Raw genomic sequence first — 21,300 nt, 5'->3', positions numbered from 1 at the left:
TTTGGTAGATTCAAGCAGTGCACACCCCCGGGTACAATCACCACTTTCCATGGATTTTATAATATATGTGCATACATATGCAGTACACATGACTACATAATATTTTCCTAGCTATACATATCACCCTTCCACCACACCTAGCTCTAGTAATTCTAACAACAATAACATTTTCCACAAAGCCATAAAGTCTATGCAACAGCACTAAACAAACAAACGCTCACGTAAATATCTACCACATAGCATTGCACAAATGCCATGAAGTATACATAAAAGCACTAAACAAATAAACACTCATACAAATGTCTATACACAAGTACTTAGGGGAGGGCAACTGAGGAAATCATTGGAGTAAGGTGTAATAACTTTTGCACAAGCCAGGCAGATATATAAGCAGTATACAGTAACTAGATATGGCACAATGCATAGCTGGTTTAACAGTTGACCATAAAGGCCTATAAAGAAGTTCCAGATTGCAGCAATGTACAGTACGTGCATAGCAACACAACGTGATAGTTGCAAACACTGACTATCATAAAGGTTAGGTTTTGCCATGCAAAGATAACTAGCATTTTATCCTCCCAAATTCCTTATCACCCTGTTACAACAATGCTACCATAATAGTTGGTATCACACACATGTACACATGGAATGGGAAGAATGCATCCAATGGGAATATCCCTCTAATTTTAGCCATAGCGATAGAAAGGGGAGTACACAGTGAAATTATTCACATTAGGAACATGGGATTGAAATAACTGCATGGACCTCTACTGCTGGAATTGCCACATATATATATAAATATCAAGACACACGGTAATGTGTCGTGCGGCCCAAGAAGCCGGCGCACCACACCATGAGTATATTAACAGGAAGAAAGAAAACACAATTTTCACACATATGTAGTTCCGTGATTTCTTTTCCGATTGGAACCAAATTTTGTACAGAGGTGCCTGCACAGTAGGGGAGTTTACATACAAAATTTAAAGAAAATCGCCTTAGCCATTTCTGAGATACGAGCGGCCAAAATTTAATTTTTTCTTCTTTGTTTTTTTCTTCTTCTACATCTTCTTTTTGCACACTTTGCATAATCTGTCATAAAAATTTAATACAAATCCGTACTCCGATCAAGCTGAAATTTGGTACACTTAAAGGGCTCATTTACGCAAATCTCAGCACTAAGTTCGGTGGGAATCTGATAAAGAATCATGGAGCTATGATCAATTATTCACATAAAATAAGATCGAGCCCACAGGGTAAACCCCATTGAAGAAATGAGCTGAAAATTGCTATGTAGATGGAGTAACTATCATAGGAGTGCGGTTTGAAATGAATTCAGATAAAGGTCATTGAGATATGACACAAAACCCAACCTGTGTCACAATTACGTGAGGGTTGCTGTGTTTGGCAGATCACAGATCGACAGACCTTCATCGCTAAAATGCCCAAACACTATTCCTGCATTTAGCTAGCTACGTGATTACTGTATCAATTGAAGGTAAAGCTGCCGACACACATTATTATGGTCTACTACCTTTGATCAAACTGAAGTCTATTAAAGCCTAAGCCAGCCAGTATTTTTTTCTTTTGTCAGTTAGTCAGGAAGGTGAGCCTATTTACAGCCAGCCCATGCTGCAGCTGTAATCCTATGATCATTCTATAATTTACCTTCTTTTCTAATGGGAGGAGAGTGTTCCCTGGCCATCAGAGTGCTGAATTGACCTGCTTTCCTGTTCAGAATCTCCGCTTCAATAAAGATCGTCAATAGCTAATCAGCTCACCAAGCATCTACTATTAATTCATCTCTTTTTTTGTAAACAGCCCTTTTCTTTGGAACACCATACCATATTCCATCCTACAGATTAAGAAGTCAAATCTATTCTGTGCTGCCCTTCACTGTTTTCTATTCAAATAACTTCTCTTTTTGTCCTGTTGTGTATTGCTCTGTTATTAGCTATCTGTCTTGTCTTAGTTATTGTATTCGTGAGCATTTAATGTTACTGTATGTATGCTTAATTGTGGGGAGTACATTTGCAGGCTTGTCCTTTTGTACGACCCTGTCATTTTGACAAAATTGATAATAACATTAATACCTTACTCAGAAGTCGATAAAATCCATAGTCTCCTCAAGCACCTGCCTATTCATGGCTAACGATGTACACCTGTAGTGCCAGATAGTGGACTATATAAATGTACTATATATATATGACCGTAAACAGCCATAGCTAAATCCGTAAATCTGGAACGGTGCACAGGAATTTTAGTGATGAAGTGAAGTGTGCAGTGTTTTGTCATCATTAGTAAAATAATTATTATACCAAGTATACTATATACAACACTGACACAATACTTTTTTTTTATAAACATCTCCGATGAGCAGTGGAATATGTTCATCACGTGATCCGTCTATCCTAATCCGTTGATCCATGATCCGCCAAACACAATCACCCTGTAGAGAGTTAAGTCACAAACAAATCACCTTGTACAGATTTCAGGTACAAGTAAGTCACCTTCAGCTAAAAAAAAATCACCGTGTAGAGAGTTCAGCTAAAGAAAACTCACCCTGTAGAGAGATCAGCTACAAACAAGTCACCCTGTTGATACTTCAGCTACAAACAAATCACCCTAGTGATATCAGCTATAGAAGCAACTCACCCAGTAGAAAGATTAGCTACAAATAAGTCACCCTGTAGAGCTATGAACAAATCACCCTAGAGAGTTCAGCCACAGACAAATCACCCTGTAGAGAATTGTAAAAAAAGTTGTCGCCCCAAAAAGGCCATGATGAAAAACAGATGTGAAATCCGAGGTGGTGGCCAAGTAATATGGCTGTGATGGTAGGTTAATGGAAAAAGGCCATGGTGAATAAAGATGTGAAATCCAAGGTGGCGGCCAAGGAATGGCTGTGATGGTAGTAAGTTAATGGAAAAAGGCCATGATGAAAAAAAGATGTGAAATTGAAGGTGGCAGCCAAGAAATAGCTGTGATGGTAGGTCAGCAGTAAAATTTTTAATAACAATAATTCAGGTGAATTTGGTACCCTGTAGAGAGTTCAGCTACAAACTAGAGAGAACAGCTAGAAATGAGTTACCCTGTAGAGAATTCAGCTACAAGCAAATCACTCTGTGAAGAGATCAGCTAGAAACAAGTCACCTTGTAGAGAGATCAGCTAGAAATACTTTACCCTGTAGAGAGATCAGTTATAAACAAAGGGATCAGCTAGAAACCAGCCACCCTGTATAGAGTTCAGCTAGAAACAAGTACTTGTTTCTGGCTGATCTCTCTACAGGGTAACTTTTTTCTAGTTGATCTAACAGGGTGATTTGTTTTTAGCTGAACTCTCTACAGTGCCTTTGTTCTAGCTGATCTTTCTACAGTGTGACTTATTTCTAACTGATGTCGTAGCTGATCTCTCTCAGTGTGATTTATTTGCAGCTGATCTCTCTACAGGGTGATTTATGTGTAGCTGAACTCTTTGCAAGGTAAATTGTTTGTAGTTGAACTCTCTTTTTCTAGCTGATCTCTCTACAGGGTGACTTGTTTGGAGCTGAACTCTCTACATGGTGACTTGGTTCTAGCTGATCTTTCTACATGGTGACTTATTTCTAGCTGATGTTTCTACAGGGTAACTTTTTCTAGGTGATTTCTATACAGTGTGATTTGCTTGTAACTGATCTCACTGCAGGGCAATTTTTTTGCAGCTGATCTCCCTACAAGGTGACTTGTTTTAAGCTGAACTCTCTACTGGGTGACTTGCAGTGTAGTGAACTTTATACAGGGTGACTTGTTTCTAGCCCCTCTCTCTATAGGGTGACTTGTTTGTAGCTGAACTCTCTACACAGTGATTTGTATGTAGCCAAACTCTCTACAGGATGACTTGTTTCTAGTTGATCCTTCTACAGGGTAACTTGTTTCTAGCTGATCTCTATACAGGCTGACTTGTTTCTAGTTGATCTCTCTATAGGGTGGTAGCTGAATTCTACAGGGTAACTTTTTTCTAGCTGATCTCTCTACAGGATGACTTATTTTTAGCTGATCTCTCTACAGGATGACTTGAAGTGTATAGTTGAACTCAGTCTGTACAGGGTGACTTGTTTCTAGCTGATTTCTCTAGTTTCTGGCTGAACCCTCTACAGGGTGGCTTATTTGTACAGTAGCTGAGCTCTCTACAGGGTGATTTATTTGTAGCTGAACTCTCTTCAGGGTTACTAACTTGTTCCTAGATAATCTCTCTCCAGGGTGACTTGAACTCTCTACAGGGTGATTTGTTTGTAGCTGAACTTTCTACACTACAGGGTAACTTTTCTAGCTGATCTCTCTACAGTGTAATTTGTTTGTAGCTGATCTCTCTACAGGGTGGTTTTTTTGTAGCTGAACTCTCTACAAGGTGACTTGTTTTTTGCTGAACTCTCTACAGGGTAACTTGTTTCTGGTTGATCTCTCTACAGGGTGCCTTGCTTCTAACTGATCTAACAGGGTGATTTGTTTGTAGCTGAACTCTCTACATGGTACTTTTTTTCTAGCTGATCTTTCTACAGGGTGACTTATTTCTAGCTGAAGCCATAATTGATCTCTCTACAGTGTGATTTGTTTCCAGCTGATCTCTCTATAGGGTGGGTGATTTGCATGTAGCTGAATTCTCTACAGGGTGATTTGTTTGTAGTTGAACTCTCTGCAGGATAGTTTTGTTTGTAGCTGAACTCTCTACAGTGTAACTTTTTCCTAGATAATCTCCCTCCAGGGTGACTTGAAATCTCTATAGGGTGATTTGTTTGTAGTTACAGGGTAACTTTTCTAGTTGATATCTCTACAGTATGATTTGCTTGTAGCTGATCTCTCTACAAGGCAATTCTTTTGTAGCTGAAGTCTCTACAAGGTGAGCTGAACTCTCTACAGGGTGACTTGCAGTGTAGTTAAACTTTGTACAGGGTGACGTGTTTCTATAGCCTCTCTCTCTATGGGGTGACTTGTTTGTAACTGAACTCTCTACAGGGCACTTGTTTCTAGCTGATCTAACAGGGAGATTTGTTGTGACTTGGTTCTAGCTGATTTTTCTACAGGATGACTTATTTCTAGTTGATGTCTTATTTCTAGCTGATGTCTCTACAGGGTAACTTTTTCTAGTTGATCTCTCTACAGTGTGATTTGCTTGTAGCTGATCTCTCTACAGGGTAATTCTTTTGTGCTGAACCCTCTACAAGGTGACTTGTTTTAAGCTGAACTCTCTACAGGGTGACTTGCAGTGTAGTTGAACTTTGTACAGGGTGACTTGTTTCTACAGCCTCTCTCTCTACAGGGTGACTTGTTTGTAGCTGAACTCTCTACATGGTGACTTGTATGTAGCCGAAATCTCCACAGGATGACTTGTTTCCAGCTGATCCTTCCACAGGGTATACCCTGTAGAGAGTACAGCTAAAAACAAGTCACCTTGTAGAGAGCTCAGCTACGAAAAAATCACCCTGTAGATCAGATACAAACAAATCACACTGTAGAGATATCAACTAAAAAAAGTTACCCTGTAGCTACAAACAAATCACCCTGTAGAGATTTCAAGTTACCCTGGAGGGATTATCTAGGAAAAAGTTACACTGTAGAGAGTTCAGCTACAAACAAAATTATCCTGCAGAGAGTTCAACTATAAACAAATCACCCTGTAGAGAATTCAGCTACATGCAAATCACCCACCCTATAAAGAGATCAGCTGGAAACAAATCACACTGTAGAGAGATCAGTTACGACTTCAGCTAGAAATAATTCACCCTGTAGTAAGTTCAGCTAGAAAAAAAAGCACCATGTAGAGAGTTCAGCTACAAACAAATCACCCTGTTAGATCAGTTAGAAGCAAGGCACCCTGTAGAGAGATCAGCCAGAAACAAGTCACCCTGCAGAGAGTTCAGCGAAAAACAAGTCACCTTGTAGAGAGTTCAGCTACAAAAAAAAACCACCCTGTAGAGAGATCAGCTACAAACAAATCACCCTGTAGAGAGCTCAGCTACTGTACAAATAAGCCACCCTGTAGAGGGTTCAGCCAGAAACTAGAGAAATCAGCTAGAAACAAGTCACCATGTACAGACTGAGTTCAACTATTCATCCTGTAGAGAGGTCAGCTAAAAATAAGTTTCACCTTGTGGAGAGTTCAGCTACAAACAAGTCATCCTGTAGAGAGATCAGCTAGAAACACGTCAGCCTGTATAGAGATCAGCTAGAAACAAGTTACCCTGTAGAAGGATCAACTAGAAACAAGTCATCCTGTAGAGAGTTTGGCTACATACAAATCACTGTGTAGAGAGTTCAGCTACAAACAAGTCACCCTATAGAGAGAGGGGCTAGAAACAAGTCACCCTGTATTAAGTTCAACTACACTGCAAGTCACCCAGTAGAGAGTTCAGCTTAAAACAAGTCACCTTGTAGGGGGTTCAGCTGCAAAAAAATTGCCCTGCAGTGAGATCAGTTACAAGCAAATCACACTGTATAGAAATCACCTAGAAAAAGTTACCCTGTAGAAACATCAGCTAGAAATAAGTCACCATGTAGAAAGATCAGCTAGAACCAAGTCACCATGTAGAGAGTTCAGCTCCAAACAAGTCACCCTGTAGAGAGATCAGCTAGAAAAAGAGAGTTCAACTACAAACAATTTACCTTGCAAAGAGTTCAGCTACACATAAATCACCCTTAGAGAGATCAGCTGCAAATAAATCACACTGAGAGAGATCAGCTACGACATCAGTTAGAAATAAGTCACACTGTAGAAAGATCAGTTAAAACAAAGGCACTGCAGAGAGTTCAGCTACAAACAAATCACCCTGTTAGATCAACTAGAAAAAAGTTACCCTGTAGAGAGAGCAGCTAGAAACAAGTTATCCTGTATTGAGTTCAGCTACAAACGAGCCATCCTGTAGAGAGATCAGCTACAAAACAATTACACTATAGAGAGATCAGCTAGAAAAAGAGTTCAGCTGCAAACAAATCACCCTGTAGAGAGTTCAGCTGCAAACAAGTCACCCTGTAGAGAGATCAGCTAGAAAAAAGTTACCATACAGAAAGTTTAGCTGCAAATAAATCACACTGTAGAGATATCATCCACGACATCAGCTAGAAATAAGTCACCCTGTAGAAAGATCAGCTAGAACTAAGGTACTATGTAGAGAGTTCAGCTACAAACAAATCACTCTGTAGATAGAAACAAGTCACCTGTACAGAGTTCAACTACACTTCAAGTCAACCTGAGCTAAGAAACAAGTCACCCTGTAGAGAGATGAGCTAGAAACAAGTTATCCTGTTAGTCCAGTCATTTTATGAAAAAAAAGGGATCAACCTTTAACTAATTGCAACAAAAATGGTTTCAACAGTTTCTAGCACAGAAAAATGTGCTCTATAACATATCAAAAGTCCCGGAAAATCCCATAAGGGGAAAGTGACCTTTTGCATGACCTTTTTTGCCATTTTTAGCTAAAAATTAGGATTTGTGCTTCTATTTCAGCTGTACATTGTCCAAACCATTTATATTTAGTATCAAGTGATTGCTCTCACTATAAGGAACAAGATGACACTTGTTTGGTATCCATAGATTAATCTGTTCTAAAGTTATGATCATTTTACTGGACAAAACTAATGTTACTTAGTCCCGCCCACGCACTTAATTAAATTTTGGTTTAAGCTATTTATTGCTTGTCTAATGATAGTTTTCCCATGGCAAGGGACTATTTTCATAACATAGGGCCATAATGAAGACTGAAAGGTGCATGTGTTACCATGGAAACCAAGAAATAGCATAGTTTATATACAATTCGGTTGTTTTCATTCTCCATTGTCATGAGGATGGATTTAATTCTTTACAACTCCAAACCTGACATTGTACAAGTTAAGTTAGGTACATACACAATGACACACGTTAACCATAGCCATGGTAGGGGAAAATCTATTCTCTTGTGTATATATATGGTAAGTTTCGCTTTCATTCAGTGTTGGTATCTGTATCATCTTCTTCATGGATTGAGGTATCTGAGTTGGTGCAGTCTGTTCCCTTGTAGATGCTACTGTACTGAACACTTTGGCCTACATTTGAAAGTATTTACTGGACTTTTACCTTTCCCAATGCCATATAGCTGTGGTGTTGTGTCACATCCAAGTATTGCATGTAGGAAGAGAATGTTGTAGCATATAGTTTCTCTTTGACAGCAGTTATGTTCCACACCCTAGGTTTCATAGTGGCTCTGGTTTGAAAAATATGCTGTGTGATTCCAAGCAGGCATGATAGCACAACAATACAAGAAGATCAGATCGGTGTCATCACCAACTAGCACACTCTGGCTATTTCTACTGCTTTTTGACAATCACCACATCAGCATCTCTTGAAGCATGGTATACTTTACAATTTCTTTCCAAGAAGCAGCTAAGCATATTAATGAACTGCTACTTTTTGGTGCTGTTCAATAAAAAAGTACCCTTCTTCATGTTCAACTTCGTATCTTTGGTGAATGACACAGCCACTCTGGAGTATCCTTTGGCCTTTCTCAGATGTACCATATCTTTTGTTGATGACTTCTCACATGTCATTCACCAAAGATACAAAGCTGAACATGAAGAAGGGTACTTTTTTTGAACAGAACCAACAAGTAGCAGTTCATTAATATGCTTAACTGCTTCTTGGAAAGAAATTGTAAAGTATACCATGCTTCAAGAGATGCTGATGTGGCGATTGTCAAAAAGCAGTAGAAATAGCCAGAGTGTGCTAGTTGGTGATGACACCGATCTGATCTTCTTGTATTGTTGTGCTATCATGCCTGCTTGGAATCACACAGCATATTTTTCAAACCAGAGCCACTGTGAAACCTAGGGTGTGGAACATAACTGCTGTCAAAGAGAAACTATATGCTACAACATTCTCTTCCTACATGCAATACTTGGATGTAACACAACACCACAGCTATATGGCATTTGGGAAAGGTAAAAGTCCAGTAAATACTTTCAAATGTAGGCCAAAGTGTTCAGTGCAGTAGCATCTACACCAAATGACATCGTGGCTGCAGGAGAGCAAGCGCTAGTGGATTTATAAAGTGGAAGTCCAAAGGAAGGATTACACTTTCTCCACTACAAGCATTTTTGTGAATAGGTAGCTAAAAGTACTACAGTTGTTCTTCCATAAACTTTGCCACCTACTTCAGCTGCTGCTAAATATCACAGTTTCCGTGTATAATTCCAAACACAAGAGTGGAAAGGTGATGCCAGTGAAATGCAGCCAACTGCATGGGGGTAGAAAGACTATGATGGAAAACTGACACCTGTGCTAACTAATCTATCACCTGCTCCAGATGAGCTGTTGAAAATGAGTAGATGCCACACTGACTGCAGCAGCATGAGATGCACTTGCAAGAAATACAAGGTGAAATGCTCTTCTGTTTGTGGCAACTGCAAGGAAACAGACTGCACCAACTCAGATACATCAATCCATGAAGAAGATGATACAGATACCAACACTGAATGAAAGCGAAACTTAACATATATATACACAAGAGAATAGATTTTTCCCTACCACAGCCATGGTTAAAGTACAATTCTATTATAATGAGCGTCATTGTGTATGTACATAACTTAACTTGTACAATGTCAGGTTTGGAGTTGTAAAGAATTAAATCCATCTTCATGACAATGGAGAATGAAAACAACCGAATTGTGCATAAAGCTATGCTATTTCTCGGTTTCCATGGTAACACATTCACCTTCTAGTCTTCATTATGACCCTCTGTTATGAAAATAGTCCCTTGCCATAGGAAAAATATCATTAGGCAAGCAATAAATAGCTTAAACCGAAATTTAATTAAATGCGTGGGCGGGACTAAATAATATTACTTTTGTCCAATAAAATGTTGATAACTTTAGAACAGATTAAGCTATGGATACCAAACAAGTGTCATCTTGTTCCTTATAGTGAGAGCAATCATTTGATACCAAATATAAATAGTTTGGATAATGTATAGGTGAAATAGAAGCACAACTCCTAGTTTTTTACTAAAAATGGCTAAAAAGGTCATGCAAAAGGTCACTTTCCCCTTATGGGATTTTCTGGGACTTTTGATATGTTATAGAGCACATTTTTCTGTGCTAGAAACTGTTGAAACCATTTGTGTTGCAATTAGTTTAAGGTTAAACCATAAAATGACTGGACTATGTAGAGAGTTCAGCTACAAACAGCTCACCCTGTACAGAGTTCAGCTACAAACTAGTCACCCCGTAGAGAGATCAGCTAGAAACAATTTACCCTGTAGAGAGTTCAGCTACATACAAATCACCCTGTAGAGAGTTCAACTTTAAACAAGTCATCCTGTAGAGAAATCAGCTAGAAATAAGTCATTATGTAGAGAGTTCAGCTACAAACAAATCATCCCGTAGAGAGTTCAGCTACATTTATGTCATCACGTAGAGATTTCAGCTACATTTCAAGTCACCCAGTGGAGATCAGGTTATCCTGTAAAAAGAAATGGCATGTAATAAATTCAAAATTAGTATAATTACTGATGCAATCAAAAATACTTTAGTTAATATAAAAGAGTCTGCTTTGAATTTTTTCTTCTTTCTCTGTAGTAAAGAACAAACACAGGTTAAAATAGCCCCAAAGCGGCCATAAGATGGCTTTCATGTATACAAATATCTAATCAAAAACACCCAAGCTACAAAAAATGGTGCGGCCCCCAAGAAGGCCATTGTGAAAAAAGATGTGAAATCCAAGGTGGCAGCCAAGAAATGGCTGTGATGGTAGGTTAATGGTACAAATTTTAATAATAACAATTCAGGTGAATTTGGTGCCAAGACAAAGCAGCACTAAATTCGCCTGAATTGTTGTTATTAAAATTTTTACCATTAACCTACCATCACAGCCATTTCTTGGCTGCCACCTTGGATTTCACATCTTTTTCACCGTGGCCTTTTCCATTAACCTACCAACACTGCCATTTCTTGGCCGCCACCTTGGATTTCAAATCCTTTTCACATTGGCCTTCTTGGGGGCCGCACCTTTTTTTACAGCTTGGGTGTTTTTGATTAGATGATTATTAGCATTATATAATAGTCCATGCAAAATCAAGTACAGTGCACATGTAAGCTTCAAGATTTTTTGTAAGTTGTTCCATTTTTGTCAGTGTATAGCTAGCTATACTTTTATCCACACTAACCTAAAAAAAAACACAGTTCCACTAACCCACAAATGATTTAGCTATACTGATTTTATACACACCAAACATCAGTGGAACTGTGGCAATTCAATCCTTTGAATTTTAAACTGTTAAATCTTAAACCCCCCTGACCACCAAATTTGTAGGGGCTCCAATCTACTGCTTCTAAACTTACAAACCATTCCTATAAAACTACAAATATATTTACTCCCTTTTGAACAAGGAATTGATTTTTAAGTTGTTGTTTACACAAGAGCAATAACTTTTTAGTGCAAAAATTGGTTTAAGTGAAACCAAGCATGAAATTTCAGAACTTTACAGCCTAGCCCAGTTTATAAAATAATGCAATAAACATCATTAACCTGTTTACAGTTGAAGCAATTATCTCCAAATCTGGTTTTCCAACATTTGTGCAAGTGCGTATGAGCATACAGGTACAACATCACCATTTCGAGGAGTACAAAGGTATCAACACACCAGTGTGACACCACTTCAACCTATATAATCTCTCTCCTTACTGTTTCTCTTCATTGGTAGTATCATTATCACTTTGAAGAATCATAACAATGCTTGTTATCAACATTCTGAAAGTAGGCAATTACATCATCTAACCATGTGATAGTGTGCAAGAGACTGGTTATCAAGTTCACTTAAGGGTGTGTCTGCTACAGGATAAGTGGAAAGGCAAGTAAAATGCTTGACTGAAGTTACAGAACACTTGCAATGTGATAGGGTTGGCAATGAAAAAATCAACCTCTATAGTTTCTTCTCCAACTCTGGGTGATCAATCCTAATCAAGTTTACATCAAAACCATATGCTAATAATACAGTGATTCTCCTTACTGTTTCTGTAACATGCATTTCATCTTTTGGCAATTTTTCAGGTCAATAAATGAAAATGGACAGCAAAGCATCAGCAATGCTGTTAGCACACCATGAATGGTACATTACATGGTGACCATTATACCATTGAAAATGGATGTGTATTGTTGGGGTAATGGACACTGCAAGTTTCTAAATCATAGCATGAGCAGCTTGTGTTGGCACGTGAACACTATAAAGCTCCACTTAATAAGGTATTTAAAGTAGGGCTGAGCGATACTACCGTTTTAGTGATATATCGCAATATTTTGAAAGTATCAATATCGCGATATTTTGTTATTAACTATTGTGATACCACACCTGTACATTACTGTCATTAAAAATCCATTTGTTATGCAGTACTAGGCTAAGAATCCTTATAAATGATAAAGTCCACCCATCTGGTTTCCCCTGCAGAGAAGTGTGAACACCATAACAACCTCAAAGCATGTGTTACAATAACTGTTACTGTAAACAAGGATGATAATGGCTAGTTTGCTATCACCTATAAGGACTTCCTTCAGGAATGCTGAGCAATACACTATGTAGCACCAGCTATGATTGACTTATTTGTAAGTATCGTGAACTATTCAGTATCGTGAATAATGGCTTTAGTATCGATCGTGATACTAAAATGGCAGTATCGCTCAGCCCTAATTTAAAGTCCAAAAAAGTGTCTGAGAGTTAGTAAACCAACCTTGCACTTCATTAACTAAGTTTCAGTGTGTTGATTATTTATTACAGATCCGTCAAGCGGCATTTTAGCAAATATTGAAGTACAGCAAATCACCTTTTAAGCAAGTATATTTTGTAGAGCACCTCACCCAATAACCAAAAAAGCAAATGAATAACATTCTACACATCCCTGCCCATTTTTTATGGCAAAAATCCATCAAAATTTGTGACATGCCTATATCCCTAACAGAAAGCATTATTTTTTCTACCAAACCCATCATTTAAAACTAGACCACTGGTAGGCTCCATCCCCTGAGTTACAAGTTAATTTAAAGGGAGTCGATTTTTTCATTGCCAACCCTAAATGTGATACTATGGGTGATTATATATCGAAACAGCCATATGGCAGTTGTGACAGTGGGAGGGTTAAGATCTGTAACCAGCTTGGGACTGTACCATGCATCAGTGACTCACAACTGTCATTACATTGCCTATTGGAACTCCTCTTTGAAAAGTGTGGTTAGACCTAACAATTACAATATATTATTAAGTCAAAAATGGATCTAGATATACAGTAGATACAAGTCTAGCAGCAAGATATGAGTATTACAGTGGTCCAACCAACTACCAGCTAAAAGCCTATGGCTAATTAAAGGATGTTTTGGTTCCTACTGTAAACTTTAGCATGCAAGTGTCCAAATTTTAAGAAAGAGACTTCTAAACCCTTTGAATCTCCACATGCAACTGCTATGTAGAATAATCAGATAATATTATAAACTACTCTAATAAAACAGTTACTCCTCATACAAGGAATATCTCTTTAACCCATACATTATAGTGTATAAAAACAAAGCACTCCTCTTCCTAATTAATACTGTGACACATTAATAGTCATGGTGTAGGTACAATTAAAAAATGAAATGTAGCTACACTGAATGGTGTTGTGGGGTTATGATAGCATGGATGATGTACCTGTCACAGCACCAAAAATGTGGTGGGTTAAGATGAGATATCCCAATTGTGAGGTTCGACCAAGGATTGATGAGACAGGGAAGGATTCAGATACACTACACACTAACTTGTATCAATACCATAATCACAACTCTAAAACATGTACATGTATGCATACAATATGTACTAGTAATAGCATGGGTAGCAGTGAAATTGGGATAAATACCACGAGTGTTGCATTGAAAATGAGTAAAATTTCATGAGGTGAAGCCAAATAAAATTTCCATTTTCAATGAAACAAGAGTGGTATTTATCCCAAATTTCACTGCCACCCATGTTATTCCAAGTTAATACCATACTCGTACTTTGGTTGCCAAGCAACAGTTGTTAGGGTCTGGTTGCTATGGCTCAAATGAAGAATCAACTCAAAATAGACCATAGCAACCGTTGCTAGGCAACCACAAGCATGATAACCTTAACAACTGTTGCCATGGAGACCGTTTCTAAAGTAAAAGGCATTTTGGGCCATAGCTACCATACCTTAGCAACCGTTGCTAAGTATCTGCACTGCATACTCTAGCCAATGAAATTGCAATTTCAACTTTTCACTGCTACCAGTAAAATTTGGGATAAATTTCACTGCTGCTATTGGGACTTTTGTATGGGCAGTGAAACAGGTATGGTATTAACTAAGTAATACAGGTTTTTGCAATTGAATTCGGCAACTTTGCAATTGAATTCGGCAAATTTGCAATTGAATTACAGGTTTTTGCAATTGAATTCGGCAACTTTGCAATTGAATTCGGCAAATTTGCAATTGAATTCGTCCCATTTGCAATTGAGTTCGTCACTTTTGCAATTGAATTAATCCCATTTGCAATTGAATTCGTTGGTTTTGCAACTGAATTCGTCCCGTTTGCAATTGAATTCGTCCCGTTTGCAATTGAATTCGTCGGTTTTGCAATAGAATTCATCACTTTTGCGGTTAAATTCGTCTGTAACAAGAATGGCAGCTGGAGAAAACATGAAAACATGAAAACATGGTGTAGCAGCTGCTATAAGAACTTGTTCAAGTACAACAGTAGTAAACAACTCTTTTTAAGGCAATAATTCTTCCTCTACAGCCTATCCAGCAACATTCCAAATTCTACTACGCCATTCCGATGGGTGTAGTCACTCGTGAGCAAGCTAATTAACTTGTCAGACAGCTATCAGCTTCGCGTACTACCAGTTCCAATTACCTTCTAGTGTCTCAAGTGTAACTCTCCATGGCATAAATTATTCATCTCTTGATGAACGGTTGGTTTCTCTGAGCCATTTTGTTTATGACGAATTGTAATGCAAATGCAATGAATTTTATTGCAAAACCGACTAATTCAACTGCAAAACCAATGAATTCAATTGCAAATGGGACGAATTCTATTGCAAAATCGACGAATTCAATTGCAAACTGGACGAATTCAATCGCAAAGGCGACGAATTCAATTGCAAAAACCTGTAATATTACATCATAAATAATAGTTAGACACCAAGACCAAGGGAACTAAGCGATTTAGTAACCCTGATGGCCTGAGGCTGTAGCGTCCCAAGCGCAGCGAGGGTGCTACTAAGGGCCTGAGGGGTTACTAAATCACTTAGTTCCCATTGGTCGCGTTGTCTAACTTATTTAGACTATGGTTTAAAGTACATACCTTTGTAGCCAGAGCATGAGTGTGGGGTGAAAGAGCAATGCAGAACAACAGAACGGTTTCTTCCTGAAGTCCTTACAGTGCCCACAAAAAAATTATTCGACCGGTAACCAAAATAACGGCTAGAGCTACAGTACCACACGCCATTTAGTCTACTATTTGTCCAGAATTATTTGTGGAACAGAGAAGAAGAGTATTACAGTATTATCAAGTACTGCAGTGAACCTTTTGTGTTATGATTATTTATCATGTACAAAATTGCTTGAGGGTGGGTTACTAAGTGAACATGTGTAGGTGACTAAGTGAACATGTCAGGTGACTAAGTGAGCGTGTCAGGTGACTAAGTGATTTAGTAAACCTGTAAATTAGCTATACCATAGTCTAATAAATACCTATTCAAGTTCTACAGTCTGCCATGATATCCTCCGGGGGGGCAGAAAGAAGTTGAACCCACCCTTTTACTCTATCAGTAGCCTTCCTAGCCAGAAGCTCTCTGTGGACAATTATCTTTGCCCCTGGGCTGATCTGAATCACTACTAGGTTGCTTTGTAAGATTTCCTTCTGATTTAACTATGGCTTCATCTGCTTCATTAAATTCTATGGGATACAACTTAGTGGTGGGTCTGCTTGTGGTTCCATTAGTGGTACATATTGTAGCTGCTCGCACAAGTCCATCTCTACCAACAATCAAGTCTTCAACTATGGCCATTTTCCAGGTTATTCGTGGGGTGCCATTGTGAACAATGACAACATCGCCCTTGTTCACACATTGCTTATTATCCCCTGATGCCTTGTGGTACTCCTGTAGTGAAGTAAGGTACTCATGGCACCACCTCTTCTTAAAGTCACTAAGCACTGCTGCCTGTATTCTAGTTCTCTTGCATAGCTGACCTGCTTCTCCATAGTTTGGGTACATAAGCTCATTAATGTCAATTTACTGATGTGGAAGGCATGTAATTCTGCATTCATGCAAAAGATGCACATGCAGGTGTGTGTCTCCAAGTTCTGATGAAACAGACGTCAGTGGGTGGTCCTTGAGTATCACCTCTATCTCAACAATGACGGTCTCTAATGTTGGGACATGGCACCTTCCCAGCACCTTCTTGATGGCAGTCTTCGTGAGCCCAATTAAGCATTCCCAAAAAAACCCATACTATGGGTATGAATCTCCATGAGATGCCTTTCTTGCCTAGCTCCTCCTTGACTTCTGGCAACTGCATCAAGAAATGTAACTCTTCTGCTGCTGATGAGTAGGTTGAGCCATTATCGGATATCATTATTCTTTGGAGGGATCTCCATGCTGCAAACTTGTGGAATGCCAAAAGGAAAGTTTGAGCTGTTAGGTCCTGCACTAGCTCCAATAGACCGTGCGAGTAGTGGCGCAAGTAAAGAGACACAAGTACACTTTCACCTCCTGCTTGCCTTGCTGTACATACAGGGTCCCTGTAAAGTCCACTCCTGTGAACGTAAAGGGGTGTACATCCTGTGTTCGCAATCTAGGTAGGGGAGGTACCTGAGTGACAAAGTCTGACATGTATATCAACTTTGATAGTGAACATCTTGGTGGCAGCAGGTATATGGAAACTTGGTTGTCTCATTTATATAGGTTGCTTCGAAATCAACGAAAGATGGTTGACTTCTTTCCAGTATATTGGTTGCTGTGTATCCTTTACCTACTTGAGGTTAACCATGTGAAGTTCTTCAGCAGTGACAGGACCAAATTGTCATTGTTGTGGCTGCACCTTCAGATTGCCTACAAAATGAATAACATATACACTGACACACAACAACTTGTTAAGTGAGCTGTATCTGTCAATAGAAAAACACAGTGCAGGCCTAAGTCTGATGGAGGTCGTTCAGTGGGAATAAATTCTGTTGCTACTGCCATGGCTAAAACAAGTGGTGGTAAGGGTGGTGGCTGGAATGGTAGCCACTGGCTTGATGTAGTGAGCCACTTAGGTCCATAATTCCACGGTGATGAGGACATCAATGCTTCAGTGCTATATAGTACCCCTTGATAACAAATTGGCTGGATTCTCAGAAGTGGGGCAATAATTCCAGTTGGCGGATGGCAACAATAAGTGCATCTTTGTGGTGCAATGACGTACAAACCTGGTAGGAGCCTCTGGCTCTTGATACAGTTTAACACGATCTGACTGTCAGACCACATAATAATAGATCAGTGAGTCATCAAAGGGAATTGCCTTCAGCACAAAATGTGTCAGACAAGTGGCCACCAGTGCTGCCATGAGTTCCAGGCATGGTATAGCTATTGTCTTCAGAGGTGCCACATGGGCTTTTGCTATGAGAAATGACACTTAGTTGTTCTGGGTAAAAAAAAACACTACAGCTCCATATACTTGTTGGCTAGCATCAGCAAAATAGTGGATAGTTGGATGTGTCATGTGTGCATCAAAATAACATCAACTTACGGGAAATTGGGCTGTACTCTTTAAATCAGTAGTAATGTCTCTCCACTGGGCTTGCAGATCATCACCTAATGGCTCATCCGGATCCTATGTGATCTTTAGTTGCCATAGCTTCTGCATCATTATCTTGGCTCGTATGACCACAGGCGCAACAAATCCTAGGGGATCAAATATCTTCGATAAATCTTGTAGAACTTCTCATTTAGTCACCAAGAGGTCATAAACTAGAATAGATGGGTTTTCAGCCAGGTGAAGCATGTCTGATGTGGGGGTCCAGTGAAGGTCTAATACATTGACGGATAGGGCTCCTTCGGCAGTGTTGTTTTTGGTAGCTGCAGCTGTAAGTTCAGCACTATTGGAAGGCCAACTACACAAGTTGAGTCTTGCACCACACATGATTATTCTGGCCTGTCTGTAATAAACCACTGCTGCTTGCAACCAGATATGATGTTGTCTACATAAAGATTGGAAAGCATATCTTTCGACACAGGTGAATTATATTGTTTGAGATGGTGTTGCAATACAGATTAATTGATTTACTAATCGATGATTAATCAATTTAATCAAAACTGATAGCCCTACATCCCACTGGTGAGTTTGTTATTGTGGAGTAAAATGGTGGCCATGTGCTGCTTTGTTTGGCCTCTAGCCTTGTGACTGTGGTCAGTGAGGCAGTGAAGCAATTCAAGTTTTGGTGATTTTTTGTAAAATTCTATATCCAGCCACTGTAAATGTTTAGTTATATTTAATGCTGTATTATATAATATATAGACTATTACTATTCCATAAAGGCAATATTCATTGCAGAAGATGTCACTAGGAGGATTTTTCAAGGCAGAATTTTAGGTGGTGCATGAAATTTTTGGGGTTATCCCTACTTAAACAGTACTACTGTACCATTTGATATAACACATATTTTTCACTTTTTCAATCCACTCATACACTGTGTAACATTATTGATTTTCTATTTAGGCTACACAGTTAGTGTGAAAAGTTATCCTCCTGGTAGTTCTCTTGATGGAGGTGGTAACAGTTTTGGATATGTTGTTGGGTCTGATGTGAACTTTACTTGTTCAGTAATTCCTACTCCACCATCTGATAGTGAATATAGTTGGGATTGTTCAACTGGTTGTTTTGCTGATGGGGAAACTGAGCAAAGTGTGGATGTCAGTGACTTGAAAGTAACAGATATAGGAGTTTTGAATTGCTCTGTAATGATTAATGGAGAATTTTTTTTCAGTAATTCATTTGAAGTAGTTGCTTTAAAAAGTAAGTCAATATGTAAAACTTTTATTCCATACTCCCACAGTTACTATAGTTGGTGAAGTAGAAGTACATAAATTTGAAATTGTTAAGTGTTCGGTTGAAATATAGCTAAACCGTATACCTCAGCTAATGCAGATGTGTTATGAAAAAGGGTACTGTAGAGAATAAATGTCTAGCTATGTGAGCTATGGGCATTGTAGCAACTGAAAAAGGCCTCAAAGGCTACTACAAGTGGTTGATATCTGCAAGGTGTCTCCTCAATGTATGTGTATGAAAATAAAGAGCTAAGGTCAAGTAAACTTAATTTACTAGTTTATCTTCCCTTCCCACATGACCATTTTTACCACATCAAGCAGTGCCTAAAATAACTTTATTGAACACTGCACACTTTCTCAAGTAACTGACTCCTATAGTATGTAGTTTATCAGATGTAAAGGAAGCACCTTTATGGTGAGGGGCACATAATCTTTTTTCAATGACTGGGCTTAACTATGTAGAGGAAAAATCAGCCATACATTGATGTGTAAACAATCTAAATGCTACGTACATGTAAATTATACAAACCTAAGCAAGTCTGGGGACATGTTTCCTCTGGAAATCACGACTCTCTAAAACTGAATCTGAGAGTGATTTCATGCAATTGTTTGAGTTTTGTATTAGGGTGAATACTCTATTATCTTGATACTTGTACTTATCAAGGGCTCTAATGCTGCCAAAACTAGGGGAACTGGCCTCCAGAAAGTTTTCAAAAATTTCACATTTTGAGGTGTTATTTGTCCAAAATTGTCTCGCAGTGATAATACACTGTGAGGTAATTTTGGGTTGTAATACATTGTACAACGTGTTAGCTACAGACACCTGACAAGTGTTCAGTGTTAGGAATAAAGGTGGACACTGACCAAAAGCACCTCTGTAATACTGTTTAACTCTACTTTGAGACTGAGTGATAAACTGTAAATAATGTTTCCAAAGTGGCTACAAAGCCAAAGATAAATATAACTGTTACAGTAATTTTAGAGGTGCTTAATATGGATGAAGTAGACTTGAAGCTGTTCTGAGTGAAAGGCAGGTTAAATAAGTGTTATTTTATCATAAATAAATGCAAAGTACGTATTACATGTTCACTACTTTTCACGAATTATTTAAGTTCGAAAGCTTTTTTTTCAGCCAAAAAGTGAAGAGGCTCTGGCCTCACTGGTCACTGGTACTTATTATAAGCATGCATCCAGTTGTTTGCATGCAGTTATAGAATAGACACTGTAGGGCATGCAGTTGTCGGTGTTCAATGAAGTTTTTTTAAATTTAGGAATAGCCATGCATGCAACATCCAGAAACAGTTAATCAGTGTTCTAGTGTATAAAGATATATATATACAGCTGCTTCAAGAGTCTCGTTAACAGTGTACACTTGGTGATAATGTGTAGTCATGTTTTATATTCTTAACCCTATAATTAACACTACACAAAATCACATTTATCAATGCACACTTTAGACTTAACATTACAAATTTGTGCAGTATTAAGGCCTTATTTTAGGCCCTGACATCAAGTACCACTGGTGGCTGAGTGCAACACCTTTTAAAGTTGGTAACTACCTAGAACAGCAGTGTTGGTTCTAGATGGATTTCAGAGGTTTCAATGGAAACCCTCTTTTAAATTTTAACTCAGTGGTACTTTATTATTACTGTATAATATCATAGCAAAATACTATAATAGTATTTCAGTAGCATACATAGAGCATTTAGTATAGAACATATATATATATACAGGGGCGGATCCAGGAGCTGGCAAGGGGAGGGCACAAACAGGCAAAGTTGTAGGTGGTTGGAGAGAGCCACAGATTCTCTTGTTAGTTGCTGCATTTTTGAAGTAACAAATAATCAACTCTTAGCGGTGTGTCACAGTTGATTTTTGTCATTTTAGCCTTGCAGATGGTTGTGAAGTCTTAAAACTGTGTAAAAGGTTCTGAATGTCTTAAACAACAGCAATACGATAATTATTTTTAAAGGCGCTTAGTACACACGAAGGTGCTGGGCGACAATTTCACAGGACTTTGGTTTCAGGTAAATTAGTAATAAATGCTAGTGGTGCATATTCCTGAGTTTTATCAACTGGTCTTTGTCTGATATAAAGTTTATTGTTTTATAATCAGAAGTAGGGCTGGCTCCTCCACAAGGAGAGAGAGAGAGGGGGGGGGGGGGGGGGGGGCATTTGCCCCAAATGCCCCATCCTGGATCCGCCATTGATATATATATATATATATATA

The 21,300-nt window shown here is 38.6% G+C and overlaps 1 protein-coding gene across 3 annotated transcripts in view; it reads left to right on the top strand.

Annotated features, from left to right (window-relative positions):
* Positions 1–21,300, top strand: part of LOC136259834 (uncharacterized) — a 449,685-nt gene that overhangs the window by 318,233 nt on the left and 110,152 nt on the right. For all 3 annotated transcript variants that reach the window (XM_066053387.1, XM_066053386.1, XM_066053388.1), the window contains one exon: positions 18,742–19,038. In XM_066053387.1, coding sequence (XP_065909459.1) covers positions 18,742–19,038 — 297 coding nt within the window. The remainder of the gene's footprint in view (positions 1–18,741; positions 19,039–21,300) is intronic.

Source organism: Dysidea avara, chromosome 7 (genome assembly GCF_963678975.1).
Source record: "Dysidea avara chromosome 7, odDysAvar1.4, whole genome shotgun sequence".
NCBI lineage: Eukaryota > Metazoa > Porifera > Demospongiae > Dictyoceratida > Dysideidae > Dysidea > Dysidea avara.
This window is presented reverse-complemented; position numbering and strand designations above follow the sequence as displayed.